The sequence below is a fragment of the Typha angustifolia genome, chromosome 15, assembly GCF_048772165.1.
Source record: "Typha angustifolia cultivar Huaian chromosome 15, ASM4877216v1, whole genome shotgun sequence".
Taxonomy (NCBI): Eukaryota; Viridiplantae; Streptophyta; class Magnoliopsida; order Poales; family Typhaceae; genus Typha; species Typha angustifolia.
In genome coordinates this window covers 16,820,971-16,841,061 of record NC_133253.1, presented here as the reverse complement: position 1 = coordinate 16,841,061, position 20,091 = coordinate 16,820,971, and the positions used below count along the sequence as shown (strand labels likewise).

Below are 20,091 nucleotides of genomic sequence, written 5' to 3'. Positions count from 1 at the left end.
ACTGTTGCATTATATTGATGATTAGATAAACAGTATAGGAGGAACACTTGGATTCACTTGCACACCAATGTTATAATAATATACTCTGACTTACAGGTAAAACACCACCAGAGAGCTGGTAAAATTTGTCCTCTGCGTAACAATTGCATTCTAAGCAATATTCTCCATCTAAAAGCTGTTAGAAGTAGCAAAAGAACGACTTTCTTATGCATAACTCAGTAACACTTGGCTATATTTTACAGCACTTTTCTTTCCATGAGTGGTAAAAAAGTACATTCCATTTGAGAAACGGATATGGTTCTCAGCCTTTTCAAAGAAGAAAAATATGGAAAAAGGAAGAAAAGAAACAAAAAAAAAAATAAAATATAACCGTTCACAAAGCAGTGGAAATCATTTACACTCACTGAGCCTAATAAATGCTGTTATCACTACCAATATTAGGTTAGCATCAGAGTATCAGCCCTGCCATCTTGGGATGTTAATCTGGAGTGGTACATCACTGTGTTGTAAGGGCTTCCTGTCTCAGTTGTATGAGGTGGGTTCTTAGGCTGGACTCCTGCACCTGCTCAATAGCAAATCATATGTAATTTCCTACTTCTGCAAATGTATTTATCCATAAAAAAAAGTGAACATCTGTAGGCATGGATCTTTTGTATGCTTCTTAGCCTAGTTTAATATACCTGCAAAGCTGCTGCTGCAGCTAGAAGTTCTCTGCATTCATCAAGCATGGATTTCTCTTTTGTTGCAACAACTGAAAGTTCTGAAACCAGAGATTTTGTACCCTCCACCTGTAAGACATAATTCATGTACAGTTTAGTTGACTAACATGCTTAAACACACAAAGAAAAGAATGAAAACAAAGTTAATTTAAATAAGTCAGGAAACTTTATAGCTCCTATTTAGAGCAGGCAACTGGATATCCATTTTCAGTAGTCAAGTGCCTTCAGATAAACATTTCAGTGAACATACGACATGTTGAATGATCTAACGTGTCGGTCTTAATAGCGAATACTAGAATGAATAAAGAACGTCCAACCTTTCAGGGAAAGGCTGAGAAAATCCCCTCCATGTAGTTTATAACAGTTCGAAAACGTTCAATGATGGAATCATCGATACCTATTGGTATCGATATAATTTTAAAATACCCAACCCCAGAAACACATAAGGAAAGATAATGTGCACGTACAGTTTAAATGATACTTACTGGCCAACTTGGAAACACATAAAAAGAACAGGTAAGAACGACATGGCACTGATATAGTGATGCAAAAATTTCAAAAGTTATACTTGCCACCCAAAATAAAGCTAGATCTCATAAATCCATTGAATGCAGTAGAAATGAAGCAAATGGACTTATCACATGTTGATATCTGACCTTTGATAACAAGTAACAAACTGACGAACCCATCACTTGCATTACGTCAACAGCTGAACTAACAGCATTCTTAACAGCAAGTACATCTGCCTGTAGAAAGTATGGTGATTAGCATCTTTGAAAACACAAAGAAAAAGTAAAATGTACTAGAAGTAAATTCTGCATATTACTGAAGAACCCCTCTACAGAATTAAACATGCCACGCTATATAATATATATTCAGTTACTGCATACCCTTGCCCCTCCTGTAACTGGAAGTCGCAGTGTGCTTGCTTTAAGAGCTTCGATTGCGCCTGATAAAGAACTACAGTGCTCTCTTTCAGAAGCCGCCCAGTGTTCAAGGTAAGCAATCTAAATTGAATTCACAATGTTATTGAAAAACTTCAAGTCAAGTATGTGTACAGAAACATCTCATACATTTTTTGAATTATAATACACATACTGGGAAAGTAACTAAAAGAAGGAGATAAAACTTAAAAACTATTGCAACTTTGCAAGTAAATTTTTTTCAATATTGCTTTGGACTTCTTTATAGAAAAGAAATGAGGTTGCAAACAACTATCACCTTTAGAATTGAGATGCCTCACCCAAAGGCATGCCATGCCTAAGGATAATGCTTCAACCAGCTCAAGAAAGTTTTGACTTTTTTTGTCAGGGTATGCTGACTAATAGAAATGCAGAATCACTTCAATTCTAAATTATTGAAAAGTGACTAAGTTTTAATTATGCAAAAAGGACGATGACACTCTGTGCTATGCATCTCTGTGTACGTGTGTGTAGGTCGATGTCTCTTGAGTCATTAATTTACTCTGATCTACGATAGGATACATGATGCTGCTTGTAAATTTCCTGTGTATGACATTGATTGACTTGTGAAAAGTCTCGTAAGGTTCTCAATTTGATGAGGTGAGACTACATAAAAGTTGATGTCTACAATTATATCAGTGGAGAAACATGAAGGATTTTTTAGGCCACCATTATACCATGATTTGTGATAATCTGATTAGCCCAAAGTAGATCTTTTGGAGACACTGATTGAGATCCTGTATTGTGTGCTTATTTTGTTTAGCACTAGGATGCAGTTGATAGTGTAGGACCATGTCAAGTATGTCACATATTTGGCAAAAACACGTCATGACGGTGATAGATTCTGGACATCACACACTTTTTCAATCATTAAATGTGTGGTACTCCTACTATGGCATATCTTCATATCTTAGCATATAGTCTAAGAGATCAATGAGGATGTATCTTACTATGGTAGTTTATTTTGAACATGTTTTATTAGTGTTGCTTTTATTATTTTACATCTGCAACATCTTAACTGAGGAGATGTACATCGGATAATACTACTAGAACTATTCATACATCTCAAGCTGCTGGCTAGATAGAAACATCCCTATAGTCTCACAAAATTATTGGACAATCTTTGGACTCTGCATTATTTAAGATAAGAAGCATCTTTGCACTCATGATAACAGTTAAAGTGAGCTGACTGGTGATAAAAATGAAGAAGATATTACAAATATCTTACTTGCTCTTTCAAGATCATGTTCAACTTCATCTCTTGCCTCAGCTGTTGCACACCAATCCTTTTCATGATGACAGAATCACGCACCATAGAGGTAGCATCCCATACGCTATAAAGTTTACTCTGTTTCATGCAAATTCAGTAAGTTACTTATGTGATCCATTCAATTACGAAAAAGAAGTTGATTACAGCATTTAGCAAAATCACAGGCAGAATAATATGTCAAATAAAAATAAATACAGCCCATGAAAACATGGAAGATTAAAAACAAGGGCAGTACATGAATGGTTACAGCCAGACAATTTACTGCAAATATTAGTAGGACTTTTTAATCAAAGGATCAATTTTATTCTAATCTGAATTCTGCAAAATGTCAAAGAGACTATACTAAATTTGTGGAATAATACATAAGCATAAATATGGATGCTAGTACATATGACAGAAAATCCAACCAGCAACCTTAACTCTTCAAATCCAAAAAATCTATGCATTTATAAATTAAGAAGTACAGGATAAAGACAAGCTTTTACAAGATATAGGAAGGCATCATACTCCTACCTCAGCAGTCCGTTTTTGGATCGTAAGTGTTTCATCTGCATGGGCATTTACACAGCGCCATTGCAAGTTCCTATTGTACAGCAGCCGTAACTGATGAACATCTTCTATGTGGCTTGCATTCCTCTTCCCTTTTCTCGCATCAGCAATATAGTTAAGAACAGAGGATCTACCAATTGTTGGACTATTTCCAGAAATAGATGAGTGGCCAGGTGTCGATGGTCTAGTCCGAGATGGACTCTGCATGCTCCTAGATGTAGAGGATGTAATTGACATGACCTTGCTTGGTGAAGAAGAGCGCTGTAAACCTCGGATTGGTGAAGATAGTGTCCTGCTTGGCCTTGTTGCAGATGTGGATCTTTCTAAAGTTGGAGAAGAAAGATTAACACTTGAACCCATCTTCTTCTCTGCTGTCACAGTTCCATCTATAGCCAGTTGCCTTGCAACCTCACTCAATGATTTCTGCAGGCTTTTACCTGCACCATCAGATGCAGGCATTCTTCTTGGTGAAACTCCTCGTGACATAGGAACGGATCTATTCACCTTATCAGTAAGATCTACACTTCTTGACATGGCAGTGGCAGACAACTTTCCACCCATCATAGCAGGCCATCTGTGCTGATCAATCACCCTAGCATGCGAATTTTCCAGAGGGCGAGAATTCTCACACTGATCAGAGGTGTTCCTCCCTCTCAGAGGAGTTCTCTTTCTCTCAGGTACTCTGTTGGCAGATGACTTGTTCTGATCTGATGAGGAACTGGAGATTACCTTTTCCTTTTTACTAACAGGAATTGAGATAGACTCTGACTGGAAAGAAGAAGAGAGACTCCGCATTGAAGGCCACAAGCCATCAGGAGCCCTGTTGCTAATCAGACGGCGAGAAGTGATATGCATCTCTTTCACCGTATTATGAACTGGTGTGGTGGACCTCGAAGATGGCGTAGAAGGTGTGGATGGCCGAGAAGATGGTGATGAAGGTGTAGAGGGCCTTGGAGGAGTGGAGGGTCTTCTCCTCTCTGCTGATTGTGATCTCTTAGGCAGCAATGTACCAGCTGAGGGGGAAGTGCGGCTAGAATTTGGAGATGGGCATCGTCTAGTAGTACTAGGAGTGGAAATAGGCGTAGGTGAGATCCCTGATTTGTACCTAGAAGCAATTTCTCTTGTCCGGGTCTTGTGACTTGTGGGAACGGCATTGTTCTTCTCAGATGGGACTAATGGTGGCCTCAGAGTATCTTCCACCTGAGCTGTTTTATGCACCGCCACAGCCCCTGAAGGCTGAATTTTACGGACATCCATCAACTTCTTCCAAATCAAACCACATTGATGTGATTATCATAGAACTACCTATCTACAAAAACAGCACCAGATCATCAAATCTGACACAAAAAGATGACAAAAGAATAAGGAGAAGTGAACCATCAAATGAAAAAAGTACCTATCAAACAAAAGCTAGCAAAAAAGAGAGGAACTCACGAATGAAAAGACAAAAGGAAAAATAAAAAGGAACCCCCTTTTTTTTTCCCTTCAAACAAACGTACATGTTAATGCAACACTCAACAACAAATCGGTATATGAACTCATGGCAAAGCCCAACATCAGGGCAGATCAGGAAGAACTTTTCTGGCTACAGCGGTACCAGTGAGGCAGTTGGATAACGAGAAAGAGGAAGAACGACAACGCATATACTATAGACCGTCCGACGACTTGCAGCAGGAGAAAGATAGATAACCGAGGGGTGAGTCAAACAATGAATGCTATCTATATTTTAATCATTTTCCGTAGGAATTGAGATTGGTTCCTTTGGTTGTTTGTCCCCCTGTCTTCACGGGAGTGCCATGGTCGGGTGGGTTATGGGTTACTTCCAAACGCTGGAAAGAACTAATTAAATGGAGGTGGAAATTTGCAGGAACCGGAGAAAAGTATTGTCCATAACTATGTGTGGTAAAACAGTAAACGGGAACCAGGTAAGTAAATACAATTTATCCATCACCCAACAACAACGGCTCCACCTGAGGATCCAGCGGGATTCGAGGAAGGGGAGAGGATTTATCTATTTCTGGGGAAAATGCACAGATACTTAGGGTTTTGGAACTGCCATTGAGATCCACGTGCCGGAGAGGTAAAATTGTTATAAAAATGTCATCGGAAACTACATTAAAAAAAAAGAAGCGATTTTCTTTTCACCACCTACCACAAATTCATCGTAGAAATTTGTACCTCTCAATGAGAGCGTAATCACTGATTCCAAGGAACAAGAAAACTCATCCATATAAATTCTTCTATTTAAAAAATCTTTAAAATCACCCCCAAATTCACATTTCCATCTCAATCCGAGGCTGCCCAAGCATCCGAATCACCACTTGAAGAAATCAAAGCATCATCCTTTCACCAAAATTCCGCAGAAATCGATGCAGCTGCGCTAATTAAAGGCAAGTAGCACTGCAAATTGGGTACTAAATCGAAGAAACCGTCAAAACAACTATGCCAAAAGGGCATCAAATTAAAAGCTTCTCAGAACCATCTGACCTCGGGGATTACACAACGATTCCCCCCCGCACGACGAACAAAGCGATCGAACACGAATCTCGCAGGTGCGAAGGAAGAGCAGGCAAGCGAGGACGATTCCCGCGGGGCCACCACAAAACCCTAACCTCGCGTCGCGAACGTCGAACTCGATTTACGATCGCAGCGCCGTGACGAGAAACAACAATAAGAAGGAAAATTTTCTTTCAGGAGAGGAATAGTTTAAGAAGAAAAATTTGGAACTTCATTTTGTCGAGCTTTCTCTTTTCTTTTTCTCTTTATTATTATCATTTTGTTCGCTTTATTATTTCATGGTACGGTTTCCATCGTAATACCAACGGCTTTTTCCTCGCTAACTTACATCCTAATTTGACCCGCTTTAGGATGCAATCACCGGTCAGTTAGCTTACCTAACAGAAGTCACTTGGTCGTGGAAGTCCAACTAACAACGAAAAGTAGCATTGTTCATTATTATTCTCTATTTTTGAGACAACACAAGGTGGATTCATAACTTGCCATTTACTCTCTCTATATGCTGACCACGTAGTACTCAGATCATCTTTGTCTGCTCACAGAATCCAACTTCTTATCTTCTAATGCCACATGGCAAGTGAATTTCTAGCATGCATAACATAATTCATGACTTAACGTAGTAGATTATTATTATTATTATTGAAAGTATTTTTGAGTAATTGTAACGTATTGGTATAAAATAGAAAGTTTTATCATGACGTCTTCTTCTTTTGACAATATAATTTGATATATTTCCGTCCTTTTATTTTAGTAAAATATATATTTCTATTTTCTCTAATAAAAAGTATATATATTTGACATATATAGTTGGATACACGATTTATATGTAAATTAGCATAAATATATAAATGAAAATATGCTCCCAGTATTATTCTACATTTCTCACTTTCACTGTTTTCCTATTTGAAATTTTAATTCATAATAAATTCTTCTTGCCGATGACTCTTATGAGATTAAGATCAAATCACAACTAGTAAATAAATTAAAAAACCAAAGAAAATTTAAATGGAAGAAATTAATCGGGTAAAATCACTGAAAGATAAATTATTTATTTTTTTTAAAAAAATTAATCTACAATTTATTTTATATCCAATAACTTTTTTTAAACGGAAGCAGGAAATCCAAAAAACCATACATTCTTCTCGCGACTTCCTTTGTATTAAACAAATTAATCACCAGAACAAAAACAAAAAGCTAAAGATGGAGGTAGTTAGTGACGAGGGGGATAAGTTACCAGGTGGTGCCCAGACCTCCCCATCTCTCCTTTCTACGCCAACCGCTCTCTACCTAGACAAAGTCATAACCGCTCCTCAAGGGAGACGCGGTTCGGTTGGAAAACAACGCCGCCGATCGGACGACACGTACGCCCTAGTTTCATTAACCTGCTCAGCAAAGCACCACGCTCCACGTCAATGTACGACGTCACCACCCCCCTGAAACGTACGAATTGTAGCCCCATCTAAGTAGAGCCGCAGGCACACTTTCAAAACGCACTCGGGGAAAGAATACTTAACTGCCAAACGTGGGACCCGATCACTCGATTAGGGCACATGGCGGAGAGGGACCACCGGACGGTAGGGTGGGGTCCACAGGAAGGATGATTCGTCGCCGTTCGATCTCTTGGGCCCCTATTAGTTTTGAGGGTGACCTTAAAGAGGGCGTCCCTACGAGATGAGGGCATGAGGCTTTGCTTAACTTTTGGTCAAGACACGGGACATTGCCTGGGGTACTACGTAGATAGATTCTTTTTGGGAGGGGATCTGGACCGACGGTGATCGTGCCGCCATGAGAGGCCCACGTGGCGGTGTGTTGTCGGTGCTGTTCGGTACGGCGACGCAGAACCCTACCCAAGCTTCTCCGACCAGTAGCAGCCTTAACAAGCTTTCATGGACGCTTTAATGATAATAAGCCTAACATTTTTTAGGCCCCTAGTTTAGTAGGTGCATAAGCCTCTCTTTATTTACTAATTAATTTTTTATTTTACTAATAAATTTTAAATATTATTCTTTTATAAATATGAATAATGCAGCCCATGTGTGTAACTTTAAACCCGGTTTATTTTAGGAATGAAATCAATTCTAAAATATATTTTTTTATTCTCAAAATAAAATCTTTATTTTAGATCCATAAATAATTATTCTGTCTTTCACTTATAATCTAAATAATGATGTAATAATTATCTTTAATGTGATATAAAGTAAATGAAAAGATAGAAAACATAATAATTATTTTTTAATTTAATATAAAATAGGTTGATGATATAGATATTAAGAATAAATTAGTAATTAAGTTAGTACTTGTGGTATAAGATGTAATTTTAATAAATATTATTTTTATTCTAAAATAAGAATATTATAGTGTTTAGCTATTATTTTAAAATAAAGTATTATATTCTAAAATAAAAAAATATGTTTAAAGTAAACAAAAACTTAAAAGTATTAATATTTAAGGCTTACACAGTGTGTTGGAAAGAATCAACTGGAGGAGAACTGGTCCAGTATATAAATAAATAGCCTATTTGATGGTAAAGGTAGTAAATAAGAAAAATAATTTACTAGAATGTGGTCTTTAGTGCAGGGGATTCGATCTAGATGCAGATGCTCATCCTAGGTGGTGACATGTTACACGCTCGAATGGATCCCAATGTTAGTTGTGGGCACCAAAACAATACTCATTGTCAACATTATAAAAGTAAGTCATATTGTGGACTTTAAGTACATGGTTTTTTTAATCATTTTATGGGCACAGAGGTCAAAAAGGTGTGAAGATATTAACGAAAAAAGAAGAAGATAAAAGTGAATAAAAATTATCATTATTTTCACTCTAATTTTTTTGTTTTTATTTTTATTTTTTCAATTATAAATTAGATAAAAGATGCCAGTTATCTTTAATAAATCCTGTCAACAAAAGGGTCCTCAGCATATTCAAATTTATTAAATATCAATTTTAATATTTATAAGAGAAAATGAAATTATTATTAGCTAATAAGACTTAATCATTGGGCTACATGGGAAAAACATAATGATTGGGTTAAAATAAATAGTTGAGAGAGAGAGAGAGAGAGAGAGGCGTAAACTCTCTAGATCTCAACTGCCAGTTGCGCTCTTGCTGTGGCCTACCAAACAATTTTACCAACAGAGACCTTAGCAAATCGTCCGAATATCTTTAAAGGCGGGATTTTTAGGGGTTTTTTTTCTCTTTCGCTTTCCGAGATTCCCTCCTTTCAATTCTCCTGCAGTGACAGACATCCTCTCGTTTCGATGGGGAATACCTCCTCCATGCTCACCCAATATGACATCGAAGAGGTCCAGGAGCACTGTAACCACGCCTGTAAGCTCTATTTTTCCGCTTGATTCTAGTTTGTAGCTTCTGATTTGGTTCTAATGCTAGTTTTTCTCTTCAAAGGTACGATTTTTATGACAAAAGTTCGATTCTTTTAGTTTCGCAGCAAGAGATTGTTTCGCTCTACCATAGGTTCTGCCAGCTCGATCGCAATAGCGGCGGATTCATCTCCGCTGATGAGTTCATGTCGGTGCCAGAGTTTGCTGTGAATCCTCTCTCTCAGGTTTACCATAGTTCTTCCAATTTCTTTTTTCTTTTAAAGTTTTACGATAAATGTAGCAATTTTCTACTCTGTTGTATATACATGTGTTGTCATTGGGTCTTTTCATTGCTTTATCAGAGACTGATGAGGATGCTGGATGGATTGAATTTTAAAGAATTTGTTGCATTCTTGTCGGCATTTAGTTCCCGCACAACTCTGCAGCAAAAGATTGAATGTAGGTGTTCAATTTTATTAGGATCCTCTATTGTTGTTCTGATTAGTGTTCCTGGGTCTCTTAGTACAATTATACTCTTATTTTGTAGTTATTTTCAAGGTCTATGATTTGGACTCCAATGGAAAGGTCACATTTGATGATATATTGAGCGTTCTACGTGACTTGACTGGGTCTTCTATGACTGAGCAGCAGAGGCAGGTTGGTGGGATTCTATTTTTATCAGTTGATGATGTACATCAACTCTCTCTATTTCTTTTTCTGTTATGTTTCCTCTCTTGCAACAAAATCCTAATGAAACCTTGCACCCTCAATATGTTTATCAGTCAAGCAATTATTTGATGGTAATGATGCATAAAATGCTTCATTGATTATCCCATCATAAAAGAGATCTGTTTCATGTTACTAGTCGGAAATATTAACCAGACTTTTATTTTATTTTGACTTCTTGAGTAAATACAGTCTCAGCTATCTGATGGCAAGAATTTAGTTGCTTACAGCTTCATGTTTTACTTTAGTAATTTCAATACAATGAAAGTTATATTTTCTAAAAGAACTGGAATCAGCTTCCATACCATATATCTGTGAAATATTTGAATTGCCATGAATAAGTTATCTTATGCTCGCAAACTTTAAGTTTAAAGTTATCACAAGTTCTTACATTCAATTTGTAATTACTGATAAGGAAAACAAATCTCACTTTAGCTTCTATGTATGACTTGATGATACTACATCTCATTGAAAATTTGAATCTTTGGTCTATGTGCTCATGAGTTTATGACAACTATTTATATCAAACTATTCATCTTTCCCTTTATCTAGGCTCATAGTGTGCTTAGGAAACAATAAAGCCACTGCAAGTCAGCAATCTTCTTTTGGATAAGAGATCATTAGCTGTTCTATTGTCTGGATAGCTAATCACATGAATTATTCACCTAGGCTACACAGTATTGGTGCACTAATGCATATGATTCAAGACCCTCACATTATGGCATTAATAGGAGACTTGTGTATATGTATTTCATTCAGCTTAAGTATAAAATGGAGGCACATTGGCCATCTGCACATCTGCAGGTTGGGGCGTAGTTAGATGAAGCCACAAAAGTAGGCGATAGACTATTCCAGAATGGTAATCTTTATCATCCTTTCCTCTGTGTGTGGGTGTATATATTATATTATATACATCCCTCACCTTCCCTCTTTGTCTCCTTTTCCCTCTTACTCTCGGGTATCATTGTAATAGATGTATATAGCGCTTTGCACTCTCAAAAGTTACTCAGCACATTAAATATTGATATGATGTGCATTTCTTCACCTGCATTTAACTCTCAAGAGTTCCCTTCAAGTTTATCTTCATGAAAGCAGGCTTGCAAAATTTTATTTTCTTCTTGAGATCCACGATTTTGTAAAATTAACTTGTTATTTTTATCTCCAGATACTAATGTTTTACTTGTTTTCATCAGAAAGTTCTGATGGAAGTCTTAGAAGAAGCTGGCTATACACCAGATTCCTCACTTGCTTTATCTGACTTTCTAAAGGTAATATCTTCTTTTTATTTTCTAACTTGAAAGGTTTTGTCTATGACCCAGTATACTTGGAGCATTAGAAATGTGTATATATTAGCTTTTGTTTGAATGTTCAACAACTTTTAATTTCGCTGATTCCTCATGGTTTAATTGGTTCATTTTAGGAGAGTAAAACTCGGGTTGGTTCACATTACCACAACAAGGTAGATTTGCACTTAGTTTAGTTAGACCTCACCTGAGCCAGATCATAGATTGGATTGGTTTGGGACATTGTGTACCTTCATTTTTTTTAGCTTGGGTTTGAGTCCATCTAATTTATTGTTGTGTTGGTTTTCAATTAAAGCGATATTTTTTCTTCATCCAATGATTAATATTTCAATTATTTCTAGAAACATGTTACCTTTGTATTCTGATGTTTCCTTCTTTTCAGTCAAAATCAACCTATTGATGTTCTGTTACTTCTGTGAATGCCTGCGAATCGAATAGCCAACATACAATAATTGGATAATGTTTTTGATCTCGCAAGGGCTGAGCATGTGCGTTTCATGGGGATGTAAGTGGTGGACTTGAATTATTGGCCATAGCAGCCTAAGTTCTAGTGCATGACATATCCATGAATTATGATCTTTCACATAAGTAGAGGATTTGGCATTAGGAGGTGCATAGGTGTCCACTGCCTGATTACTAGGTGCTAAGACCATCATGTGATTCTTACTTTTACATACACTTGTCTAAGAGAGCTAGGCTTGTGTTTTTGAGCTTGTGAGATGCCTAGGTAAATGAATCATGGCCCACTATCTAACAGGATACATTCCTCCAGCACTTTTGGATGGGATTAAGTTCACTGCTTGTAACATCATATATTTTTGCAAAGGGATGTATTTCTGTTGTCTCTCACAGTTGAATTTAGTTAATATTTTTATCTGTTAGCTATTATTCTTGAGTTGTTATATTCATCCTTGATGTAACGAATGCTGTGGCAAGGTTCCTTTTCATTTGTGCATGCTATGGGCTTATAAGTTTGCTGGAAGGGAACAATTCCAATTTCTGTGGATTACTAACTTCTGATTTCTCCTAGATCCTTGGCAACTCTGATATGAAGATGGAGGTTGAAGTTCCAATCGACTAGTGAGCATCTTTATTTAAATTCTTTTATTCAGGTAGATATTGTATTGATGTATGCTTGAGCAGACAATGCTACTCCTAAGAGCATCTACTGTATGATGCCATTAGTATGTGTTTAGGGAACTAATTTTTCATAGTTATTGCATCAAACCAGTTTGACCTCTGTTACTCACAGCAGAAGCTTTTTCATTTTTCCTTTCAATGGCAAAGCAATTCAAAATGCCTAGGCATCATTGTTTTCCTAGATGGTATGACTGCTCTTCTTTTTGTCAAAGTTTTACTACTTTGCTCAATCAAGTTAACAGGCATAGTCACAAATGCAGATTATTATTTTTTAATAAAAACAAATAATTGTTTCTGCCTTCATAATTTGGTGACCTTCCTGTTATAGAGGAAATAAAGTATTCTGTAAGCCCAATCTGATCAGAAGCCAAATAAGTTTAATTTATTCTTGATTAAGTCACTCAAATGTTAGTGAATCTCAATCTCTACTATCTTCTGCAATATACTCATATATATGTTTCTTACAAAGTGTGAGACTTAAATAGCAGAAAGAACTGAAATTTCTCGATCTTTTTTGGTTGACAGTTCTACTTAGTTATGCAACAGTTATCCAACGCCTATGCTCCAATCTTATAGGTTCAGTACCTTTTAAAGCTTAGGAATGTTATATCTTAATTAAAGTGAAAACATAAGCATGATCAGGGAAATTGCTCCATATACCCAGCATTGACAGGAGCCTGATACATCGCACACTGTTTTGAGTGAACTCGCCTTAAAATTGAAATAAATATGTGAAACATGTAGCGTATGGTCTAGTTATCTTTCTCATTCTACTTCTACAGTACTAAATTCTCTGGACCTGATCAAAGAACTGATGACACGAATAGGTTGAGTTAGATTGTGGTCACCCATTGCACATTCATGTCAGATGGCACAAGATCCCTGAATCCAGTTTGGGTAGCTAATGCAGAACCAGACCAGATACAGGTTAGGCCTTTTCTGAGAGAAGCGATACAGGTTAGACTTTACCTCAGCGGTGTAGTTTTTATGCAAGGAAGACATGGTTCAGCAGAGTTTTGGACTAATTTAAGTCGGAACACTCAACAATATACTCAAGGAGGTGAGTTACAAACTTATATATGAGATTTGGTGATTTCTAATCAATGTGGATGTTATATATGATATTTTGTATATGTACATAAATTGTTATCCAAGTTAATGATTTATTTAACATAAATCGCTTTCTCCATCAGCAATTTTAGATATGTAGATAGGAAAACATAACGATATATAAATCACTGGATATTTCAGCTTTTTCAATAGCAACCCTTTAATTTGCTAAGGGTACTAAAGACCGTTTGTTGAGCTAGCTATTTTTATTTAAAAAAGTTGTTATCTCAGAAAACGATTTCTCTTGACGAACTTAAATAGTAGCCATGTGGACTAGAAGAAATCACATGATTTCGCAGGTAAGTTGGCAACTCACCTATCTTGTACAATGTTTGGTGTGCAAGTGCAAATCTAGATAGTCAAAAACTCTGGTTCGGCACACTGGTAGAACAAACCATTCAATATGTCTGCATCTGAGGAAAGAATATGACCATAAGTGGATGCACGAAATTTTCTTTTGGGCCCTCGGTCTTATGGGATTGTAGGATGCAAAATGTCTCTGTAGAGTTGTGAGGCAATCAAGCAATTAACAGTTGCATCTGTGAATAGGAAGCTTAGCTTAGTGCAGGTAGTGTAGATCCCACTATCTTCTCATCTCTTGACTTTTGATTGATAATGACTATAATGATTAAATGGAATGAAAGAAAGTCAAATCTTTGTAGCACGAACACTTCTCTTTTTCCATGGACATGGACAACAAAACCAATACTCCTCTGTAGTCCTGTCTCAGCTTGTTGCTAGCTTTCTCTGAAGTCTTGTATATCCTCATTATAGGCCATGTACAAAATTCTTCCGACAACAAGACAGGATTAAGCACCACCCATTTCGGCACTGCTGTTTAGCCATTCTTTCAAATTTTTTGAAGTGTTAATTCTATGTGGAAAGTATGCAACTTTTGCATCAGAAATAGTACAGTGTGGGAAGATTATTTGTGCTGTCTGAACCCCAGAATTTTGATGGATCTCTGTGCATGGTAATGCTTATTATAAGAGAATCAAAATTAATATAATCCTTTTCAGTCGTTGCAGTAAATGCCCAGCACTCGATGAAAATCCACTCACCATGTCTATGAAGTAAGCCAATACGTAACTTTCTATTATTTAGTTTTCTGCTACTATACATTTGCTTGCTTGCCTCTGTACCTATTGTATCCTGACCTTTCTGCATACATTAGATAAACTCCTCTCTGTCCACAAGTATATAGATCATACTGCAAGATCTCTGACTTCGAGTACCGATTATTTGTAATTCCCGCATCTTAGTTAACTTGGTAGAATTTAGAACTATTCTGCAATCAAGTGCCCAAACAGAATGCTTTCAGGCCTCACAAACATAGACAAAAGATCTTCCTGTGTCCTTGTCTACATAATGACAGAAGCAATGAATGCCAACATGTTGATATGAGAATTGTGGATTGAATGGCCCACAAATTGCACTCGCACACTATGCACATCATTTTTTGGTCTTTGTTGGCTGAGCAAATATAAATCACATGCTGAATTAAAGCATAATGAGGGGACCCAAAATTTCCTTTTCCACTATCTGCTGACTAGCAGATATTGTGATTATGTAAATTCTTGTGTCTATACTTCTTATTTCTATTCAATAGGAGATGGACTCTAACCTTCTTTCTAATTGTAATGGGTTAGGCATAAGTATGGTATCCTTATCTTATTTCCTTGTAGAATAGCACTGATGAGTGGTGAGCTTTGGGATAAGGCTTGCAATTATATTATAGAGAAAGCAAATAACATCCTACATTTTGACCTCAGTAGAAATCGACCCTTTCTTTTTGTTATTTATAAATAAAGCTTCCTATTTGCTAAAAATATAACCAACATCACCTGAATATAATTAGAATATTTCGTCGATTTCAAATAATATTTTTATATTTTTCTGAATTACTCTTATATGACTACTATGATATGCCCTTTAGGTTAAACAATATTAATTTTGGATTGGTTTATTCTGGTATTCAGTATTTAGACATGATTCTAATATTTTAGGGGCTCGATGTGATTCTATTTTGCCGGAAATCAATATTTTGAAGACTTAATTTGCTTCTATAATTAAGTTAACCTGATGGTCACTTGGCTCTATAGTTTCTAACAAATAGAGGACTTTATCTGTTAAAATGAAAAGAGAGGGTTTGACATGTAAAGATGTATGGTGTCATTTTCTCAATATGATAATATGCTTTAGTCTCTAGTTCAGATATCTTAGCCAGACGCACTGTAATTAGCTCTGATTGGAAGAGGAAGGCAATTAAAATTTTGGAAGCTTATTAAAATGCTCAAAGACTCAACTAGCAAACTTATCTCTACTTTTGGTGGGCAAGATGAGGTATGATTTGTCCCTGTTAGTGCATTAAACTATCTGAGGGAATCATCCAAAGATCCACGCATGCTGCAAGTTTACCAAAAGAGAATATTAAAGGAGTCATTATAGTGGCAAGGACCTTAGTGATTCTTTTAAAAGATTTTCCATTTTATTTTTCTGGGAGAAAAGACCTTGGTCACTGGCTGGGAGTGATGAAGGTTGGTGAAGTTCTTTGCTGCTTGAGTAATAATAGAAATGAATCTAAGTGCACATTTTTGTGTTTTGCTGCATTGTGATTGGAAAGAAAATGTAGAGAAATCTTGCATTAGGTTCAACCTTTTGAGACATGTCACCTTTTCTAACCAGGCAACATTCTCTTCATGCTGGTGATCATTGCGAATGGTTAATATATTAAAACTTCTCCCATATGCAAGACCTTTTTGAAAGATTGTGGAAGGCCATATCTTGTTTTTGATTAAAATTATGCATGTTGGCTATGAGTGAATCCCTTCTTTTGGACCACTAGATTCCTTGTGCTGCATATATCTTTGCTCTAGAAAGCCTATAGGACTATTTGATGCTATATCTACACAATTTCTTCTATGTGCTTGATCTTTTGGGTTGAATTGTTGCCACAGAGTTCTTAGTAACTGAGAATATTATTTGTAAACTCTTGATGCAAATATACCTTAGAGTAAGTACAGAAAAAAAGGAGAAATGGTCTTTGTATAAATCTTACAAAAGAATTTTATTTGAATCTCCAAAACCAAATAGAAGGGAGCCCATTGTAATCTGCTACTTATTCTCCAAAGGTGGAAGATGACATGCCAAGGGAAGAGGCAAAAGTGGCAGTTGTGTCACCTGAAAGGTACCTCTTCAAGCGATCCAAATCATCAGCTGCATCCATCATTGTGGGCCTGGTGGATGGGCTCTCCTGGGTGCAGAGGATGCCTAATTCCAGCAACTCACTGATGGCTACCTCAGACATCCTCTTCACCTCAGGTGTTTGATATCTCAGCATACTAGCCAATCCTGAATCTATCATCATGTCCACCCTCCCATTGTAGTGGCTTTTTACCCATTTGTGCAAGCTTAGTCCTCCTTCAAACATCTCATCTGTGGGTCTCTTCTTCGTCACCATTTCAAGGACGACGACGCCGAAGCTGTATACGTCGCCCTTCGTCGACGCATTCGAGCCGTATCCATACTCTGAATATTAATAAAGATCATAGAATTGAAATAAAGATACAACTGGTGATATCTACTGTACTTCCAAAGTAAAGCAATATTAGCAAATGTACCTGGTGCTATATATCCAATGGATCCACAGAGCAAGTTTGCAGTAGAAGCACCAACATTATCTAGTGTAGTGGTGTTTCCTCCTCCAACATTGGCCACCAACCTCGAGATCCCGAAGTCCGAAACCAAAGCAGTCATGTCGTCGTTGAGAAGAACATTACTAGGCTTCAGATCACAGTGTATAACTTTCACAGGCGAGTGATGGTGCAAATATGCCATTCCTTCAGCTACGTCACTGCAAATATTCACCCTCTGTATCAAGCTCAGTTCATGATTTCCCGAGTAGAGGCAGCTCTCAAGGCTACCATTTGCCATGAAAGGAAGAACCAGAGCTTTAAAATCTGGTAGACTACATGCTGTTATAATCTTCATTAGATTTCGATGCCTAATTCTCTTCAGTACTTGGCACTCTCTGTTGAAGCTCTTTGTCGAGTTCCCTGTTTGAAGTTGCAAGACTTTAACAGCTACAACTGTTCCATCTTTTAACATCCCTTTGTAGACGCGGCCATAGCTACCAGCCCCGATCAGCCTTTCCTCGCTAAATTCTTCGGTCGCCTCTATGAGTTCTCGGTAGGTTATCCGCGGGTAGTTTGACTTCATTACCGGGGACGAGCCGCCAAAAATATCTCCTCTAATGGTGATAATTCTCTCTCTGATCTTTCTACCGCCAATAACACAACATACTGTTAGTAAGAAAGCTAGTACAGATGAACTGACACATACTATGACCAGAAACTTGCGAGAGTGCAACCGTTGTTGATGCCTGTGACATGTTAACAACCAGCAGAGATGTGGATTGCCAACGTAGGAAAGGTTGCTGAATGATGAAAAGACTCCGCCCACTGGAATTTTGCCAATGAAGTCATTATATGAGAGATTCAAAAGGGTTAAACTGGTGCATTTGTTAAGGCTCAAGGGTATCTCCCCAGACAAATAATTGAAAGAGACATCGAGAACCTCGAGGCTTTCGAGATACCCAAGAGATTCAGGTAGCCTCCCTTGGAGTGAATTGTGTGAGAAATTGATGAGCTTTAGCTCCACGCAAGCAGAGAGTTGAGAAATGACTCCACCACTGAGGTTGTTTGATGAGAGATCAATCTCTTGGACCTGATCCATCATGCTGAGCCCTATTGGCAAAGGACCTTGAAGCTGGTTGTGTGAGAGGTTGAAGTATATCTTTGCAATCCCTGATACTTCCTCAGGTATCCTCCCGGTTAATCTATTATATGACAAGTCTAGCTTGTTCAAGCTCATGCAACCCCCAAGACTAGCTGGTATTTCTCCAGATAGTTGATTCCTCTGCAGATAAATCTCACTAACTCGACTAAGATTTCCAATACTGACCGGAATCTCGCCGGACAATCTATTGCTTGATAGATCAAGAAGACCCATTGAACTAATATTTCCAATATCTGTAGGTATTGCACCACTCAAGAAATTATTAGACAAGATCAGCCGCTCTAACATCGGAAACCGGGCGATTTCCGCCGGAACCGATCCATTTAAGAGGTTGCTTGACAAATTCAACAGCGTAATGTTCACGAGATTGCCGATGTCGGGCGGTATTGGCCCCGATATCATGTTCTCTTCGAGGTTGACGATCGACAAGCTCTTGGTGACATGGCCAACTCTTCGAGGCAACCGGCCGCCGACGCCTAGCCCCGCCATTTCCAGCTCCCGCAAGACCGAGCAGTTTGAAAGCGCGACGAAGAATGGCTCGAGGTTAGTGTTACCGTCGCTGCTGGTGAAGTAGTTGTATGACAAGTGAAGGTATTCTAGGTAGTTCATGTTTGATATGAAGTCACCAGGCAATTCTCCTGAAAGATAGTTATTTTCCACGTCCAGTTGGTCTAGAAACGACGAGTTTGAAAGCCACAAGGGGAGTCTTCCGCTCAAATTATTCAAATAAAGATTGAGCACTAGCAATACTGGTAGATATATACCAACTTCGTTTGGTATCTCACCTGAGAGATTGTTATCTGAGAGATCTATAGCACCCAAATGAGTGCAATTGCGAAATATTGAAGCTGGAATTTTCCCTACAAGATCATTATTGCCCAGGTTGAGATAGCCAAGGCTACCAATCGTAGCAAGAGACTCCGGAATCTGGCCGTGTAATTTATTGCCGGAGAGCTCAAGAATGAGGAGGCGGCGCAGGTTGGAGAACTCGGGAGGGATGTCTCCGGTAAGGAGATTCTCCGACAAGTCTAGCTCAATGAGACCGGTGAGGTTCGCGAGGGCAGGGGAGAGTTTGCCAGCGAGAAGCCTGCGGCTGAGATTGAGATGCGCCACGTGGAGCCGCCGGCGGTTGCACGAGACGCCCGTGAAGTTGCAGACGTCGGTGGACTCATTCCAGTTGTAGAGGAGCGATTGAGACTGCAAAGTTAAGGTGCTCTTGAAGGTTAGAAGAGCGGACTTTTCTTGCAAAACTAATGCACGGCGATGGCGCCCGAGGAGTGAGGCCTCATTTGCCGACGCAATGTGCTGGAGGAGGAGGAGGAGGATGGTGTGCTTCACACCCATGAAGGTCATCATTCTCGTGGGCAAAGGCAGCGAGGTAGGAGTAGCTATGTCTTTGTCCATGATGCCTCTCCACTTACATGCATGGCTTCTCCACTTGGTTGGGTTGTAGTTAATTAATTTTATGTGCAACTTTTCATTGTGAGGAACGGAGTGTCTAATCCGTAGCTAGCCTTTAACTTAGGGAGAAAGAGCTAGACCACAAGATAGATATGATTACGCTATACAAGTTGTTATGCTTTTGTGTGTGGGTACAATATACATATCAAGTGGGTGCTGACTGCTAGAATGCACCTCCACAAGGAAGTGCTGAAAGAGATGGATAGGAGTGATGGG

At 38.1% G+C, this 20,091-nt stretch overlaps 3 protein-coding genes across 11 annotated transcripts; 1 reads left to right on the top strand and 2 right to left on the bottom strand.

Moving 5' to 3' along the window:
- Window positions 1-185: 185 nt before the first annotated feature.
- Window positions 186-6,266, bottom strand: LOC140778012 (AUGMIN subunit 8-like). Of its 9 annotated transcripts, none has more exons than XM_073122518.1 (8): window positions 5,988-6,266; window positions 5,679-5,914; window positions 3,465-4,809; window positions 2,910-3,029; window positions 1,610-1,726; window positions 1,376-1,465; window positions 681-788; window positions 186-562 (listed from the first exon to the last, which is right to left on the bottom strand). In XM_073122518.1, exons 3-8 carry the CDS (start codon window positions 4,755-4,757, stop codon window positions 497-499), a joined length of 1,794 nt encoding a protein of 597 aa, XP_072978619.1. In that variant the 5' UTR covers window positions 4,758-4,809; window positions 5,679-5,914; window positions 5,988-6,266; the 3' UTR covers window positions 186-496. The 9 variants fall into 9 exon arrangements, with proteins under 9 accessions (XP_072978619.1, XP_072978621.1, XP_072978616.1 ...); XM_073122520.1 differs by having other exon boundaries at window positions 5,679-5,900; XM_073122515.1 differs by having other exon boundaries at window positions 5,653-6,266.
- Window positions 6,267-9,094: 2,828 nt separating this feature from the next.
- Window positions 9,095-12,616, top strand: LOC140778691 (uncharacterized). The gene is made up of 6 exons (XM_073123518.1): window positions 9,095-9,347; window positions 9,458-9,582; window positions 9,700-9,796; window positions 9,885-9,994; window positions 11,257-11,331; window positions 12,398-12,616. The coding sequence occupies exons 1-6, from the start codon at window positions 9,278-9,280 to the stop codon at window positions 12,446-12,448; spliced, it is 528 nt and encodes a 175-aa protein (XP_072979619.1). The 5' UTR covers window positions 9,095-9,277; the 3' UTR covers window positions 12,449-12,616.
- A 3,988-nt stretch (window positions 12,617-16,604) lies between these two features.
- Window positions 16,605-19,888, bottom strand: LOC140778891 (uncharacterized). Its single transcript, XM_073123787.1, has 2 exons — window positions 17,238-19,888; window positions 16,605-17,145 (listed from the first exon to the last, which is right to left on the bottom strand). The coding sequence occupies exons 1-2, from the start codon at window positions 19,816-19,818 to the stop codon at window positions 16,736-16,738; spliced, it is 2,991 nt and encodes a 996-aa protein (XP_072979888.1). The 5' UTR covers window positions 19,819-19,888; the 3' UTR covers window positions 16,605-16,735.
- Between the last annotated feature and the right edge of the window lie 203 nt (window positions 19,889-20,091).